The sequence below is a fragment of the Lissotriton vulgaris genome, chromosome 8 (genome assembly GCF_964263255.1).
Source record: "Lissotriton vulgaris chromosome 8, aLisVul1.2, whole genome shotgun sequence".
Lineage (NCBI taxonomy): Eukaryota > Metazoa > Chordata > Amphibia > Caudata > Salamandridae > Lissotriton > Lissotriton vulgaris.
The window spans coordinates 1,570,407,476-1,570,426,528 of NC_141696.1; the positions used below are offsets into that span (position 1 = coordinate 1,570,407,476).

General features: G+C 45.8%; 1 protein-coding gene across 5 annotated transcripts in view; it reads left to right on the forward strand.

Annotated features, from left to right (window-relative positions):
- The window catches only part of LOC147700442 (uncharacterized), a 450,712-nt gene that overhangs the window by 56,779 nt on the left and 374,880 nt on the right, over window positions 1–19,053 (forward strand). For 3 of the 5 annotated variants that reach the window (XM_086933560.1, XM_086933559.1, XM_086933558.1), the window contains one exon: window positions 5,443–5,466. The exons of 1 other annotated variant lie outside the window; for it this stretch is intronic. In XM_086933560.1, coding sequence (XP_086789686.1) covers window positions 5,443–5,466 — 24 coding nt within the window. Of the gene's footprint in view, window positions 1–5,390; window positions 5,467–19,053 lie in introns of all 5 variants that reach the window. One more of the 5 variants, XM_086933561.1, reaches the window with a different exon arrangement.

Below are 19,053 nucleotides of genomic sequence, written 5' to 3' on the forward strand. Positions count from 1 at the left end.
AGCTGCTGCCCCTCCCACCCACGAGTAATACCCTTCCTCGCTCCCGAGCTCCCTGTGACCGCCTGGACCCTCATTCAGTCCGGTTGCTCCCCCACGCCACAGCTGAGCTACACGCTGGTATCGTCTGTTTTCCTGCATTTCAGCTCCTAACGCTGCATTGTCCTTTATTTATTTAACTGCTAGCGCTGCACTGTCGCTCCATAGCGCTGAACTGTACTCTCTGAATTGCGCTGCATTGTCGCTTTAATTATTTATATGTGCCGCACTGTCGCCTTATTTATTTAATTAGCAGCGCGACGTCTCTGAGGCTGTAACTCAGACTTTTCTGCTGTTTTGTGCGTGTAAGACTCGTTTCACGCTGTGCATTTGCTGCCCCTGGCCTTTGACCCTCCATTTTGTGTTTTGGTTTTTCCCCTGGTCCGCCCCTCCTCCCGCCACCGCCTCCTCCCAGCTGCTGCCCCTCCCACGCTCCGCCCCCTCTACCATCCATTTATGACCAATGACCTAACGCGCAGCGTCCACGCGCAGCGACCGCGCCCAACCCGCGCCGAAGGTGCGCCAAAGGTAAGCCCGTCTACGCCCGTCCGCGCCTGGACCGCGCCCAGCGCCAGACCCCCTGCCCCTCGCGCTGCCCAGCCCCCCCGCATTACCTACGATGCCGCCGCCCTCCTAGCCCTTAACCCCGGACGCTCCCCCAACTGCGTCCAAGCCGCCCCCGGACAAACCCATGGACCTTTCTCCTGCTACTCCTGCAAATTCAGCGGCACCGACAACATCTCCGCTACGACCACACCACTGACTCCCGACCCCAACCACCTACAATGCATCCTTCTCAACACCCGTTCAGTCCACAGGCACGCCATTGACCTATGGAATCTACTTGACACCACCTCCCCGGACGTCGCCTTCCTAACGGAAACATGGATGAACGCTTCCTCCGCCCCAGACATCACCATTGCCATCCCTGAAGACTATAAGATCACTCGCAAAGACCGTACCAGCCACACAGGAGGAGGAATCGCTATCGTCCACAAGAAATCAATCCGCATCTCAACCAGCTCTGACGCCAACCTCGCCAACTCCGAACACCTTCACTTCCAGATCCACATCGACCCCAAAACCACACTCAGAGGCACCCTCCTCTACAGACCACCAGGACCCCGCGCAAAATTCAGTGAAGACATCACGGACTTCATCACTCCACACGCGCTCCCCTCCAAAGAATACATCCTTCTGGGAGACCTCAACTTTCACCTAGAAAAGATCAACGACCGCAACACCACCACCCTCCTGGACAACCTCGCCAACCTCGGACTTAAACAACTGGTCACTTCCCCCACCCACATCGCAGGTCACACACTCGACCCCATCCTCACCTCCAGCAATCATGTCTCCTTCAGCCACACTACGGATCTCCTCTGGACTGACCACAGCTGCGTCCACTTCACCTACAACAAGCCCAAACCCACCAACCACCTCCAACCAACTCTGCAAAGAAACTGGAACAAAATCACCACCGACCAGATCTCCTCATCGCTCCTTCTAAACACCCCAGCCCACTCCTCGGACCCAAACCTAGCCGCCGCCAACTTCACCCTATGGTTATCCAACACCGCCGACACCTTAGCACCACTGAAAAAACGCCAAAGCAAACCTGGCAACAAGAAGGCCTCATGGTTCAACGATGATCTTAAGAAGTCCAAGAAACTCTGCCGCACCCTTGAAAAAGCGTGGAAAAAAGACCCAACCACCAGCACCAAGGATGCCTTCAAAAACGCCACCCGCACTCACCACCAACTAATCCGAAAGGCCAAGAAAACAGCATTCAAGGATCGACTTGACAACAACGCCCACAACAGCAAGGAACTTTTCAACATCGTCAAGGAGTTTTCCAATCCCTCGGCCAACTCCAACGACATCACCCCCTCTCAAGCCCTCTGCGACTCCCTAGCCTCATTCTTCCACAACAAGATTGCAGACATCCACAACAGCTTCGACAACCAACACGGAGCCCAACCCCCCCAACCACATGCTGAACACTCTCCCCCCGCGAACACCCTTAACGACTGGAACCCAATCTCCACTGAGGACACCATCCGCCTAATGAACTCCATCCACTCAGGATCCCCCACAGACCCATGCCCTCACCACATCTTCAACAAAGCAGACTCCGTCATAGCACCGCACCTCCGAGACGTCATCAACTGCTCCTTCAACTCCGCCACCTTTCCAGAAAACTGGAAACACGCTGAACTCACCGCCCTTCTGAAAAAACCCACAGCGGACCCCACCGAACTCAAAAATTACCGCCCCATCTCGCTCCTCCCATTCCCGGCCAAAGTCATCGAGAAAGCTGTCAACAACCAGCTCGCCGCTTTCCTCGAAGCCAACAAATCCCTCGACTCCTCACAATCTGGCTTCCGAGCAAAACACAGCACTGAGACCGCCCTCATCGCAGCAACAGACGACATTCGAACTCTACTGGACAATGGAGACACAGTCGCCCTCATCCTCCTCGACCTCTCCGCAGCCTTCGACACAGTCTGCCATAGCACCCTTCTACAGCGCCTCAGAAACATCGGAATCCAAGGAAAAGCACTGGAATGGATCACCTCGTTCCTCACCGGAAGAACCCAGAGAGTCCGCCTTCCACCATTCAAGTCCGAGGCCACCGAAGTCATCTGTGGCGTACTACAAGGATCCTCTCTCAGCCCCACCCTCTTCAACGTATACATGAGCCCCCTCGCGACCATCGCCCGCCAACACAACCTCAACATCATCTCTTACGCGGATGACACTCAACTGATCCTTTCTCTCACCAAGGACCCCAGCACCGCCAAAACTAACCTACACGAAGGAATGAAAGAAGTTGCTGAATGGATGAAACACAGCCGCCTGAAACTGAACTCAGATAAAACAGAAGTCCTCATCCTAGGTACTTCCCCCTCTGCATGGGATGACTCTTGGTGGCCGGAAGCCCTTGGAAAAGCACCCATCCCGACAGACCACGCACGGAACCTAGGCGTTATCCTGGATTCTTCCCTTTCAATGAACAGACAAGTCAGCGCCGTATCCTCATCTTGCTTCAACATTCTTCGCATGCTCAAAAAAACATTTCGATGGATCCCCACCGAAACCAGGAAAACAGTCACCCATGCTTTGGTCACGAGCCGACTGGACTACGGAAACACCCTCTACGCAGGCACTACCGCTAAACTCCAAAAGAAACTCCAACAAATCCAAAACGCCTCAGCCAGAATCATATTAGACATCCCATAAACAAACCTTACAATGCATGCATCCTTGATGAGGGTTATATCATGTGTGAATTGTGATAAAATATTTACATTTTTAAAAAACATTTGGTCCATAGGTTGGAGGATTTATCCCATTATATGTTCAGGTGAAAACCTTTGGTGCGGAGAGACAAGGTGCTTGTTTTGATGCACATAGCCAGATATCTTAAGACCATATAGTATAGAACTTGGAACAGGTGTTCACATGGAACTCATTCAAAAAATGACAACACAATTTTCTGTGCAGATTTGTTCTATATCAACATTTAACTTTCTATTTTTTTGACAGATGAAGTTCTGTCTAAATTTCATCTAAGTGGACACTCAATTAAAAATAGCCAGCATTTTATAGTTAGATTTGATTCAGCAGAATCACATTTTATTTCTAAAGCAAGGACATTAAATAACTTAATATTTGTAAATCTGTGAGTCATAGAGGACTTTCGAAGAAAGAAGAAAAGAATAACCCAGAATCAGAGAAACCAAAACCAGAAGACAGGGAACACAGTGATCAAGACGCAAGGAATATTGGTTATTTTATCAGGAAGACAGACAATTCTCTTTCATACAGTGAAACACGCAGAGGGAACTTCTCAGTGTGTTATTTACAAATGAGTCCAGTCTGTCTTTTTGTTTGTCCTCTGCATTTTGACCCTTTTCCAAGATACTAGTGTCTTATCAGGACTGTAATAAACCTGGGGGTGGCTAGGTATTGGATGTGGTCTCATCTATTAATGGGAGGACCACTGTATTGTTAGAGGGGGGTCTTGGCAGGCCAATGCAACAATCTACACTGTTGAACTAGCAGAAGTAGTTACTTTAGACTGGTGGCATCATTGGCCTCATCCAAGAAGGCATACAATTGCCGTGTATGATCTTAATGTGCAAGTAGTTTAAGGATTCTGTGGGGATAACAAACCTGAAGAAGGTACAGCTCATCAATTATGTTCAGGCAGATCTTTAAGTGGTGAAGAAACGCGTTCTCGCGATCAGAGATTCACAGCTCATTTCACCGCCTGTCTCTGATTGGGAGAATGCAGTTCTACACTTGATACCCATGTTCATGTGGACATTACGGTCTCTCTTGTTTTTGTTAAACTAAGCCCATACAGGGCACAATTTGTGCAGTGCTGAGATATACCAGGTCCAACCGTGATTAGGAAATTATGGTGAGAACAGGGAGGCCTTTAGATTTACAAATAAAATGAAGTATATTTAATTGTATTTTAAATATGTGTGCAAAAATAATAATGATTATCTCATATACTTGTGATGAGGATATGCCCATACAGGGCTATATGTACCTAATTACTAATAGGAGCATGTATGTTCATCGCTGTTTAATTATTGAACGTACATGTATCAAGGGCCATGGTTGGCTGTATCACACTATGGTAAAACATGTGCACAATTAATTAATATCAATTATTCCGTTTTTTTCTGATTTACTGCTGCATAAATACTTTGCACATTGCTTCTAAGTTAAGTCTGTCTACTTAGAGCTGTAGCTACCAGTGGGTTGAGCTCAGGTGATCACAGTGATTTTGTGCATTCTTCTGACAAGAGTTGTGGTTATTATATGAGGTGAGTAGTCATCACCCTCAGAAAATACCCCAAAATCTTACAGGGCCCCATCATTTTGCACATTCCATTGGAATCTTGTCCCCCTGTCCAGTGTATTGAGCACCCAAAACCAAACATGCTATCATCCCTCTTCAACCAACAGGCAATAGGAGGGAGCCAAGAAGGTGTTCTATATTTTGTCACCACCAGTCAAAGACTGTTTCTATTTTTGTAGAATCGAAAAGCAAAACTATTTCCAGAAGTGCCCCTCCCCTATCTGCATCCCCAGCTCTACTGTTTCTGTCCAGCACACCTACTTCTATAGGCGTCTGTCCTGGTTCAGAATACCTAAATCCTTCAATTCTAGCCAGAGGTGCTACCGGGTCATATCTTAAATGATTTCAAAAGGAACTGAATGTGTGTAAAATAGCTTTATAACTATCTAACGCTTTTCAATACTTTTTTATTTTGGATTTGAGACTGGCTCTCTGGGTGTCAAAAGTTAAGTCGCTAGAGAAGTGTTAAATTAAGCTGTTTTTCTGCACCTACTTTATATGCTGAAACTTTTTTCTCTCCTCAACAGATGTCTTGTTCGTCTTCTTCACAGGTAATTAATTATTTGATATATTAAACAAAATGTAACCTACTACTCAAATATCCTCTACCCCTCCATTGCAGACGGTTGTGTGTTACAACCATGCGTGCCTTGACTAAACAAACCTTACAATGCATGCATGCTTGATGAGGGTTATATCATGTGTGAATTGTGATAAAATATTTACATTTTTTAAAAACATTTGGTCCATAGGTTGGAGGATTTATCCCATTATATGTTCAGGTGAAAACCTTTGGTGCGGAGAGACAAGGTGCTTGTTTTGATGCACATAGCCAGATATCTTAAGACCATATAGTATAGAACTTGGAACAGGTGTTCACATGGAACTCATTCAAAAAATGACAACACAATTTTCTGTGCAGATTTGTTCTATATCAACATTTAACTTTCTATTTTTTTGACAGATGAAGTTCTGTCTAAATTTCATCTAAGTGGACACTCAATTAAAAATAGCCAGCATTTTATAGTTAGATTTGATTCAGCAGAATCACATTTTATTTCTAAAGCAAGGACATTAAATAACTTAATATTTGTAAATCTGTGAGTCATAGAGGACTTTCGAAGAAAGAAGAAAAGAATAACCCAGAATCAGAGAAACCAAAACCAGAAGACAGGGAACACAGTGATCAAGACGCAAGGAATATTGGTTATTTTATCAGGAAGACAGACAATTCTCTTTCATACAGTGAAACACGCAGAGGGAACTTCTCAGTGTGTTATTTACAAATGAGTCCAGTCTGTCTTTTTGTTTGTCCACTGCATTTTGACCCTTTTCCAAGATACTAGCGTCTTATCAGGACTGCAATCAATCAATCAATCAATCAATCAGAGTACTTGTAGAGCGTGCTGCTTACCCGTGAGGGTCTCTAGGCGCTATGGGGAGGATGGGCGGGGGATGCTGCTACTGCTCGAAGAGCCAGGTCTTGAGGAGTCTTCTGAAGGCGAGTAGGTCTTAGGTCTGCCGTAGGTGGGTAGGGAGGGTGTTCCAAGTCTTGGTGGCAGGGTAGGAGAAGGATCTGCCACCGGAGGTCGTTCTTTGGATGCGGGGGACAGCAGCGAGGTCAAGGCTGGCGGGTCGGAGTGTAGAAGCTGAGACTGCTGTTCAGGTAGGCTGGTCTGGTATTGTGGAGTGCTTTGTGTGCGTGGGTGAGGAGCTTGAAGGTGATCCTCTTGTCGACGGGGATCCAGTGTAGGCCTCTCAGGTGGGGGGTGATGTGGCTGCTCCGCCTGGACCCTCATTCAGTCCGGTTGCTCCCCCACGCCACAGCTGAGCTACACGCTGGTATCGTCTGTTTTCCTGCATTTCAGCTCCTAACGCTGCATTGTCCTTTATTTATTTAACTGCTAGCGCTGCACTGTCGCTCCATAGCGCTGAACTGTACTCTCTGAATTGCGCTGCATTGTCGCTTTAATTATTTATATGTGCCGCACTGTCGCCTTATTTATTTAATTAGCAGCGCGACGTCTCTGAGGCTGTAACTCAGACTTTTCTGCTGTTTTGTGCGTGTAAGACTCGTTTCACGCTGTGCATTTGCTGCCCCTGGCCTTTGACCCTCCATTTTGTGTTGTGGTTTTTCCCCTGGTCCGCCCCTCCTCCCGCCACCGCCTCCTCCCAGCTGCTGCCCCTCCCACCCACGAGTAATACCCTTCCTCGCTCCCGAGCTCCCTGTGACCGCCTGGACCCTCATTCAGTCCGGTTGCTCCCCCACGCCACAGCTGAGCTACATGCTGGTATCGTCTGTTTTCCTGCATTTCAGCTCCTAACGCTGCATTGTCCTTTATTTATTTAACTGCTAGCGCTGCACTGTCGCTCCATAGCGCTGAACTGTACTCTCTGAATTGCGCTGCATTGTCGCTTTAATTATTTATATGTGCCGCACTGTCGCCTTATTTATTTAATTAGCAGCGCAACGTCTCTGAGGCTGTAACTCAGACTTTTCTGCTGTTTTGTGCGTGTAAGACTCGTTTCACGCTGTGCATTTGCTGCCCCTGGCCTTTGACCCTCCATTTTGTGTTTTGGTTTTTCCCCTGGTCCGCCCCTCCTCCCGCCACCGCCTCCTCCCAGCTGCTGCCCCTCCCACGCTCCGCCCCCTCTACCATCCATTTATGACCAATGACCTAACGCGCAGCGTCCACGCGCAGCGACCGCGCCCAACCCGCGCCGAAGGTGCGCCAAAGGTAAGCCCGTCTACGCCCGTCCGCGCCTGGACCGCGCCCAGCGCCAGACCCCCTGCCCCTCGCGCTGCCCAGCCCCCCCGCATTACCTACGATGCCGCCGCCCTCCTAGCCCTTAACCCCGGACGCGCCCCCAACTGCGTCCAAGCCGCCCCCGGACAAACCCATGGACCTTTCTCCTGCTACTCCCGCAAATTCAGCGGCACCGACAACATCTCCGCTACGACCACACCACTGACTCCCGACCCCAACCACCTACAATGCATCCTTCTCAACACCCGTTCAGTCCACAGGCACGCCATTGACCTATGGAATCTACTTGACACCACCTCCCCGGACGTCGCCTTCCTAACGGAAACATGGATGAACGCTTCCTCCGCCCCAGACATCACCATTGCCATCCCTGAAGACTATAAGATCACTCGCAAAGACCGTACCAGCCACACAGGAGGAGGAATCGCTATCGTCCACAAGAAATCAATCCGCATCTCAACCAGCTCTGACGCCAACCTCGCCAACTTCGAACACCTTCACTTCCAGATCCACATCGACCCCAAAACCACACTCAGAGGCACCCTCCTCTACAGACCACCAGGACCCCGCTCAAAATTCAGTGAAGACATCACGGACTTCATCACTCCACACGCGCTCCCCTCCAAAGAATACATCCTTCTGGGAGACCTCAACTTTCACCTAGAAAAGATCAACGACCGCAACACCACCACCCTCCTGGACAACCTCGCCAACCTCGGACTTAAACAACTGGTCACTTCCCCCACCCACATCGCAGGTCACACACTCGACCCCATCCTCACCTCCAGCAATCATGTCTCCTTCAGCCACACTACGGATCTCCTCTGGACTGACCACAGCTGCGTCCACTTCACCTACAACAAGCCCAAACCCACCAACCACCTCCAACCAACTCTGCAAAGAAACTGGAACAAAATCACCACCGACCAGATCTCCTCATCGCTCCTTCTAAACACCCCAGCCCACTCCTCGGACCCAAACCTAGCCGCCGCCAACTTCACCCTATGGTTATCCAACACCGCCGACACCTTAGCACCACTGAAAAAACGCCAAAGCAAACCTGGCAACAAGAAGGCCTCATGGTTCAACGATGATCTTAAGAAGTCCAAGAAACTCTGCCGCACCCTTGAAAAAGCGTGGAAAAAAGACCCAACCACCAGCACCAAGGACGCCTTCAAAAACGCCACCCGCACTCACCACCAACTAATCCGAAAGACCAAGAAAACAGCATTCAAGGATCGACTTGACAACAACGCCCACAACAGCAAGGAACTTTTCAACATCGTCAAGGAGTTTTCCAATCCCTCGGCCAACTCCAACGACATCACCCCCTCTCAAGCCCTCTGCGACTCCCTAGCCTCATTCTTCCACAACAAGATTGCAGACATCCACAACAGCTTCGACAACCAACACGGAGCCCAACCCCCCCAACCACATGCTGAACACTCTCCCCCCGCGAACACCCTTAACGACTGGAACCCAATCTCCACTGAGGACACCATCCGCCTAATGAACTCCATCCACTCAGGATCCCCGACAGACCCATGCCCTCACCACATCTTCAACAAAGCAGACTCCGTCATAGCACCGCACCTCCGAGACGTCATCAACTGCTCCTTCAACTCCGCCACCTTTCCAGAAAACTGGAAACACGCTGAACTCACCACCCTTCTGAAAAAACCCACAGCGGACCCCACCGCACTCCAAAAATTACCGCCCCATCTCGCTCCTCCCATTCCCGGCCAAAGTCATCGAGAAAGCTGTCAACAACCAGCTCGCCGCTTTCCTCGAAGCCAACAAATCCCTCGACTCCTCACAATCTGGCTTCCGAGCAAAACACAGCACTGAGACCGCCCTCATCGCAGCAACAGACGACATTCGAACTCTACTGGACAATGGAGACACAGTCGCCCTCATCCTCCTCGACCTCTCCGCAGCCTTCGACACAGTCTGCCATAGCACCCTTCTACAGCGCCTCAGAAACATCGGAATCCAAGGAAAAGCACTGGAATGGATCACCTCGTTCCTCACCGGAAGAACCCAGAGAGTCTGCCTTCCACCATTCAAGTCCGAGGCCACCGAAGTCATCTGTGGCGTACCACAAGGATCCTCTCTCAGCCCCACCCTCTTCAACGTGTACATGAGCCCCCTCGCGACCATCGCCCGCCAACACAACCTCAACATCATCTCTTACGCGGATGACACTCAACTGATCCTTTCTCTCACCAAGGACCCCAGCACCGCCAAAACTAACCTACACGAAGGAATGAAAGAAGTTGCTGAATGGATGAAACACAGCCGCCTGAAACTGAACTCAGATAAAACAGAAGTCCTCATCCTAGGTACTTCCCCCTCTGCATGGGATGACTCTTGGTGGCCGGAAGCCCTTGGAAAAGCACCCATCCCGACAGACCACGCACGGAACCTAGGCGTTATCCTGGGTTCTTCCCTTTCAATGAACAGACAAGTCAGCGCCGTATCCTCATCTTGCTTCAACATTCTTCGCATGCTCAAAAAAAATTTCGATGGATCCCCACCGAAACCAGGAAAACAGTCACCCATGCTTTGGTCACGAGCCGACTGGACTACGGAAACACCCTCTACGCAGGCACTACCGCTAAACTCCAAAAGAAACTCCAACGAATCCAAAACGCCTCAGCCAGAATCATATTAGACATCCCACGCAACGAACACATCTCTGGTCACCTGAAAGACCTCCACTGGCTACCCGTCAATAAGAGAATCACTTTCCGACTGCTAACCCACGCACACAAATCACTCTACGACATCGGACCAGAATGCCTCAACTCAAGACTGTCCTTCACACCCCCTCCCGCCAACTACGTTCCTCCAGCCAAGCCCTCGCCACTGTCCTTCTACACCCCCTCCCGCCAACTACGTTCCTCCAGCCAAGCCCTCGCCACTGTACCTCGCATCAACAAGACCACCATGGGAGGCAGATCCTTCTCTTACCTGGCTGCTAAAACATGGAACTCACTCCCCACTCACCTTCGCCTTACCCAGAACCACCTAGCTTTCAGAAAGCAACTTAAAACGTGGATATTTGACAAGTAATCCTCCCCCCCCTCCTTAGCGCCTTGAGACCCTCTGGGTATGTAGTGCGCTATATAAATTCTCTGACTTGACTTGACTTGACTTGCTGCGGGGGACGTTGACGATCAGTCGGGCAGAGGTGTTTTGAATGCGTCGTAGTCGTCGTAGGTGTTTGGCTAGGATTCCTGCGTAGAGTGCATTGCCGTAGTCCAGTCTGCTGCTGATGAGGGCCTGTGTCACCGTTCTTCTTGTTTCGGTCGGGATCCACTTGTAGATCCTGCGGAGCATGCGGAGGGTGTTGTAGCAGGAGGAGGAGACAGCGTTGACCTGTTTAGACATGGAGAAGGAGGAGTTGAGGATGAATCCTAGGTTGCGTGCATGGTCGGTGGGTGTTGGTGCTGTTCCCAGTGTGGTCGGCCACCAGGAGTCGTCCCAGGCTGAGGGGGTGTGTCCGAGGATGAGTACCTAAGTCTTGTCCGAGTTCAGCTTCAGACGGCTGTTCTTCATCCAGTCGGCGACGGCCTTCATTCCCTTGTGGAGGTTGGTTTTGGCGGTGTGCGGGTCCTTGGTGAGGATGAGCTGGGTGTTGTCGGCGTAGGAGATGATGTTGAGGTTGTGTTGGCGGGCCACTTGTGCGAGGGGGGCCATGTAGACGTTGAACAGCGTCGGGCTGAGGGATGAGCCCTGGGGGACGCTGCAGATGATGGCGGTGGCCTCGAATCGGAAGGGCAGGAGGCGGACGCTCTGGGTTCTGCCGGAGAGGAAGGACGTGGTCCAGTCAAGGGCCTTCTCTTCGATTCAGGCTTCTAGGAGGCGTGTCTTTAGAGTGCGATGGCAGACCGTGTCGAAGGCGGCTGACAGGTCCAGGAGGATGAGGGCTGATGTTTCGCCGTTGTCTAGTTGGCACCTGATGTCGTCTGTGGCGGCGATGAGGGTTGTCTCGGTGCTGTGGTTTCGTCTGAACCCGGACTGGGATGGGTCCAAGATGTTGTCTTCCAGGTGGCAGGCCAGTTGCATTTTGACGATTTTCTCGATGACTTTCGCCAGGAACGGGAGCAGGGAGATGGGCCGGAAGTTCTTGAGGTCCTTGGGGTCCGCCTTGGGCTTCCTGAGGAGGGCGTTAATTTCGGCGTGTTTCCAGCTTTCCGGGAATGTCGCTGTTTCGAAGGAGATGTTGATGACCTTCCGTAGTTGGGATGCGATGACAGCGTCTGCTTTGTTGAATATGTGGTGTGGGCACGGGTCTGACAGAGATCTTGAGTGGATGGAGTTCATGACCTTGCGTGTCTCGTCGTCGTTGACGTTGGACCAGTAGGTCAGGCGGTTGGCGATGGTGGTGTTGGGTCTGGCGTAGTCGGGGATAGCTATGTATTGGATGTGGTCTCATCTATTAATGTGAGGACCACTGTATTGTTAGAGGGGGATCTTGGCAGGCCACTGCAACAATTTACACTGTTGAACTGGCAGAAGTAGTTGCTATAGACTTGTGGCATCATTGGCCTCATCCAAGGAGGCATACAATTGCCGTGTATGATCTTAAAGTACAAGTAGTTTAAGGATTCTGCGAGGATAACAACCTTGAAGAAGGTACAGCTCGTCAATTATGTTTAGGCTGATCTTTAAGTGGTGAAGAAACGCGTTCTCACGATCAGAGATACGCAGCTCATTTAACTGCGCATCTCTGAACAGGAGAATGTAGTTCAACGCTTGATACCGATGTTCACGTGGACATTAGGGTCGCTCTAGTTTTGTTAAACTAAGTCCATACAGCGCATCATTTGTGCAATGCTGGAATATACCAGGTCCAACTGTGACTAGGAAATTATGGTGAGAACAGAGATACCGTTTTATTTACAAATAAAATGAAGTATCTTTAATGGTATTTTAAAAATGTGTGCAAAAAATAATGAATATCTCAAATACTTTTGATGAGGATATGCCCATACAGGGCTATATGTACCTAATTACTAATAGGAGCATGTATCTTCATATTTGTTCAATTAGTGAATGTACATGTATGTATGACACTGTAAGACAAGGGACATGGTTGGCTGTGTAACACTGTGTTAAAATATGTGCACAATGTATTAATATGAATTATTCCAAATATCTGAGTTATAGATTAGCCCATAAAGGTCTATATTCAGTCTACCACCACTAGGAATATGCATCTTAATGTTTACTGAATAAGTGGGTGCACATATATACATGATATTTCAATATAGGCCATTATGGAGATGGTTGGTAGTACCACATTGTGGCGAAATGTGCGTTTATTGCTTGATTATGATTCTTTTTTACATTGAGGGAATTCCGTATACAATGGCATCGTAGTGCATCCATAGGGAATGCACGTGTGGATCAGTGAAGCATTGATGTATTGGCATATGTAATATACTACACTGAATTTTCAGTCAATGGTAATATGGCTGCCAAGGACTGGAAGGACTGTCATTGAGAAAGGCAGTGTGCCTAAATGCGCCTGTCCAGGGTTTTGTTTGGCAATAAATAAATTAAATGGTTTCCTGAGAGTGCACTTCCTTGTTCCCGGTATACAACAATCAAGAGTGGCAGTGATGTATTTATATATATATAATATATTCACTGAAAATTCCAAAGGCTACAGGGAAGTTATAGTTAGGAATTAGAAAGTGAATTAAGAAAACCCTAGAAATTCACTGTAAAAACCAAAGACTACAAGGACAATATAGTTAGGCTCAGATTTTACTTACACAAAACCAGTGAAATTCAGCAGTTATAGTTAATTATAACTTACACCCCTGCAATGCACTACTGATGACACATATTACATCACTCAGGACATGGTTAGTGACATCACTGATGACATATCTAATGAACTCAAATGACATTACTGAAGGCATCATCCATCAGTGCTTTCTAAAAGATTGTTAAATACACACACATATATATGTCTGGACTAAATAACCAAATCACTAACAACCGGGCACTATGTGAAAATGACGTAGTAAGAAAATACCACCTTCTTGAAACACTCAGGCAAGGGCTTTTCTTCTTGGAACAATTAAAATTCATTGAATTGAAACGATAAAAAAATAATCAAATAAGAGGAAAAAGACATGACCCAAAGTTAAAGTGTTATACATTAAATCACAGTGCTATTTATGCACCAGGAATAAATTGTAAATTGAGCCAGCAAGGGATTTTATTTATGGTGTGAGAGATCACCTAATGGGAGATTTAACTTAATTATGAGCTCGCATTATTTATGAGCGATAGCTGAACAAATAGTGGATAATTGTTCTGAATAAATAATGTTACCACACTAACATTATAGTATTGAATTATTATATGTAATGATACAACAACCAGGTATATTGATGTCAAAAAAAGTTTGTTATTTTATTAGAAACAAAGAGTTGATCATTCATTAAAAATAGGGTACTAGGATTGCAAACAAAGATATACTGGGAGAATATTACATGTTCCACTAGTATATCAAACAAAGTCTAAGCTGCTAATAAATATCAACATTGATTTCAACTAAACAATTGGAAGAAAATCAATAGCGATGAGTGAATCAAATGCAGGATTAGACACTGTGGTCGACGTTCGGTCTTTTTGTAATTGTTTCATAAGACCATCTTAAGGACAGAGAATAAATGCAAAAGATTGTAGACCCTATATAGTCCACGCATGCACTTCCTAGCCAGGTAAGTGATGAACTGTCAATCTGAAACTGACGTCTACTTGGTTCTATGACTTCAAATTCCAGCAGGTGCTTTTTGTTTGAGCTTGATGAAGCTGCTTGGGATTCTTTTTATTTCTCAAGGTCAGGCTTAACAAGGGTTGCTTGAGGCTTGAGTTGTGGGTAGAATTTAATTCTCTCGTTTTTGGGAATCTGAAGAAGTCGTTCGGGTGTTTCCCTTGAATCCGACGTGGCAGCGGATTCAAACGAAAAACTGCTGCTGTTTTTCGTTTGAATCCGCTGCCACGTCCGATTCGAGGGAAACACCCGAACGACTTCCTCAGATTCCCAAAAACGAGAGAATTAAATTCTACTCACAACACAAGCCTCAAGCAACCCTTGTTAAGCCTGACCTTGAGAAATAAAAAGAATCCCAAGCAGCTTCATCAAGCTCAAACAAAAAGCACCTGCTGGAATTTGAAGTCATAGAACCAAGCAGACGTCAGTTTCAGATTGACAGTTCATCACTTACCTGGCTAGGAAGTGCATGCGTGGACTATATAGGGTCTACAATCTTTTGCTTTTATTCTCTGTCCTGAAGATGGTCTTATGAAACAATTACAAAAAGACCGAACGTCGACCACAGTGTCTAATCCTGCATTTGATTCACTCATCGCTATTGATTTTCTTCCAATTGTTTAGTTGAAATCAATGTTGATATTTATTAGCAGCTTAGACTTTGTTTGATATACTAGTGGAACATGTAATATTCTCCCAGTATATCTTTGTTTGCAATCCTAGTACCCTATTTTTAATGAATGATCAACTCTTTGTTTCTAATAAAATAACAAACTTTTTTTGACATCAATATACCTGGTTGTTGTATCATTACATATAATAATTCAATACTATAATGTTAGTGTGGTAACATTATTTATTCAGAACAATTATCCACTATTTGTTCAGCTATCGCTCATAAATAATGCGAGCTCATAATTAAGTTAAATCTCCCATTAGGTGATCTCTCACACCATAAATAAAATCCCTTGCTGGCTCAATTTACAATGTATTCCTCTGCCCAGCCCGCGAGGGTATATTGGGTTGCTCACCTCTCTACAAACGTATTTATGCACCAGAGCACGTATTTAAATGATGAAATTTAAAAAACAAATAAATGGAGAAAAATAACTGTATTAGCAATGAACTTTCGTAAGGTGTGCAGGGTTTTTTTCTGTGTCTTTTAGCATCACGTGGTGGTAGGAGAGCACAGATATGCGAATTGGGAATTTGGCTCTGAATGTGATCAGGCAACGATCCTGCCAAAACGCCTCATAGCCCTGTAATCTGCTAAACAAAATACCTTGGAGCAACTTACCTTTGGTCGCTGTGTCGTGTTGTGGTGCAAGAAAGGCAACCAGCTGGTTGTGGTTCAGCAATATATATATATAGATAGAGAGATAGATAAATAGATAGATAGATAGATAGATAGATAGATAGATAGATAGATAGATAGATAGATAGATAGATAGATAGATAGATAGATAGATAGATAGATAGATAGATAGATAGATAGATAGATAGATAGATAGATAGATAGATAGATAGATAGATATATCCTACTGGCGGTCGCCAGTAGGTAGTTATAGTTAAGACCTGGTTACCATAGGAAAATCACAACATTCTACTCCCAATAACTTTGGCGTTGTTTGAGGAATCTTCATGACATTTTCAAATCTAATTCTTTGTTGATATCAGCTCCTATGTTGAAAGTTTGGGGGTGATGCGTCAAGGGGAGGCTGAGAAAAAATGGGGGTCCCAAAACGTGTTTTCTCCATGTTAATTTCCGTAGGAAAATTTAGACAAGGCTACAGGTCGAAGAGGTGAACGGAATTACCCCAAATTTGGCATGGAGAAGGGTCTTGGCCTAGTTTTCGTAACCTTGATGTAAATCTGTTCAGTAGTTTTTGAGAAATATCAAAATTTACAGATATCAATATTTGGGAATTCTGCCATCTTATTGGCTGAGGCGTTACGAGCAGGAGCTTGCTGCTTATTGGCTGCGAGCGGTTGCAACTAGGAAGTGTTGGCCACCATTTTGTGATTTTGTTGAAGCCAGTAATGGGAAAAAAGGGCAAAAAAGTAGGAAAGGAGGGTAGGAGCACTGTAAGCTTTGTGGGGGAGTGCGAAGCGAAGTAGTCCCTGTTACCGGTCTGAAAGTGCGGTGTTGCTCAAAGTGACTGTAATAATCCAGGGAAAGCTTGATTTTCATGAAGTTTATTTAACAGCACAGCATCATATCCTAGTACAGCAGTATCCAGGTTAAAACTGACAAACAGTACAGAATGCTGCATGAGCAAAGCTCTGTTCAGAATATGGAATGTATACAGAAACATAACATGTCACATGCAGTTAAAGAGTTAAAGAGACAGGATTAAAGGTTACATAATAATACAACTATTACAGAATATAACACATCTTCATCATTAAATAAATAAACAAAATATATATATTATATGAAATCCTGTAAAGCAGTGGGTCTTCTTCTGACACGCATATCATCTTTGACTCTTGATGCTACTGAGTCAGAAAAGGAACTCGAACCAGTCTCACCATTGGAAGTAACACCTCGACTTAAATTACCTTGAAACTGGAACTGTTCATCATATTGTGTTGGACATTTAGCAACCTTGCTCACATTCCAGACTTTGCCATCTTGAGTGATAACAGAATTACTGAAAACTCTTTTGATTTGAATTGGTCTACCAAACTTACTCATTCCCTTGCTAACTATGTAAGGTTTCAAAATCCTGACCCAATCACCAACAGCCAAACTATGCTCTTTTGTTTTCCACTTCTTATTGTACCACACTGCTGACTTACTTTGTTTACAACTAACTTTGTTTGCAACCTTTTGAATGTCAACCTCATCCTCTCCCAAATGTTTACACTTCTCCTTAAACCTCCAAGGACATATAACTGAGGCAGGATATCTACCTTTAAGTAGTTTGAAAGGACTAACCTCTGTGGTGGTATGAGGAGTTATACGATATGTCCAAAGCTTTTCCCTGAGCACATTTAACCAATTACTTCTCTCCTTAATAGCATCAGCAACAAAACTCTTTAATACTCGGTTAAAGCGCTCAACCTGTCCGTTCTCATGTGGTTCATAAAGAGATGTCCGAATGTGTTTAATATTGCAGGTCTGTAAAAATGATTTCATCTCAGATGAAACTAACTGCACACCATTGTCAGACACTAACACAGAAGGGCATCCTTCTCTTGCAAAAACTTCCTTGAAAAAGGAAATAACAACCTCAGAAGTTACTTTAGCCACAAATTTCACTTCTGACCATTTAGAATGATAATCTATCATGACTAAAGCAAAGCGTGAGGCCTCTGGTAAAATATGGAAAGGGCCTGAAATGTCAAAAGCTATTTTGTTCCAAGGAAACTCTGGCCATTCCACTGTTTTAAGGGGTGGAACATACAATTTTAGCATCTTATCATTACTACAACACTCGCTACACTCTCTAACCGTATGGTCAATAAACCTATCCATCCCTGGCCACCAAAAATGTAACCTTATCAGACGCTTCATGGCTGAGATGCTAGGATGAGTTTTGTGTGCTAACTTAAGTATCAGCTCTTGTACACCACCTGGCGGAATACATTTACCAGATTTGAAAATCAATTCACCTTCACAACACAACTCATCTGCCACATTATAAAATGGAAGTAAATCATCCCTGACATTAGCTTTATTGGGCCAACCCTCTAAATGATATTTCTTTAACATTACCAATTTCTCATCCTCATCTTGACATTTCATCCAAAACTATTCAGTGATATCCTGATACTGAGGAGAAACAAAATCAGAAAGACTTAAAACAAAATCGATCTCCCTAAGTCCATTAACATTATCCCCCTTCCTTTCACAAGGAAGACGTGACAGACAGTCAGCAGTAACACTTTTTTTTTCCAGGAATGTATTCTACTGTAAAATTGTATACCTGTAACTTTGATGCCAAGCGTGCAATTCTTGCTGTGGAGTTCCAACCTCCACCAACCGATAAGATATGTACAAGCGGCTTATGGTCGGTTCTCAGGATAAACTTGCTGCCCCATATATAAATTCTGTAATGTTCAATGGCCCACACACAAGAAAGCAGCTCTCGTTCAATAACCGCATACCTGCGCTCCGTCTCACTCAACGTCCTAGAAGAAAAAGCCACATTCCATTCAATGACACCATCCGTTTGAGATAGCACACACCCCAAACCATACAAACTTGCGTCAGTGGTGATGATAGATTTCCTACCCATCCTAAAAGGTTTCAAAGTTGGTGAATTGACAATATCGTTTTTTATATCAGTGAATGCTTTTTCTTGTTCAGCTTCCCAAACAAATGTATTACTTTGCCTTAATAATCTTCTTAATGGCTCCATTTCGGTAGCAAAATTAACTACAAATTTGCTGTAATATTCACACATGCCCGCAAAAGAAAGCAGTTGTTCCTTATTGTTTGGGGCTGGAGCACTGAGAATGGCTTCCACATTTGATTTTTTAGGAATTAAACCTTCACCCAATAATGTATGGCCCAAGTGCTCAACAGATTTCCTAAAAAGTTTGCATTTGTGTGCCTTAAGGGT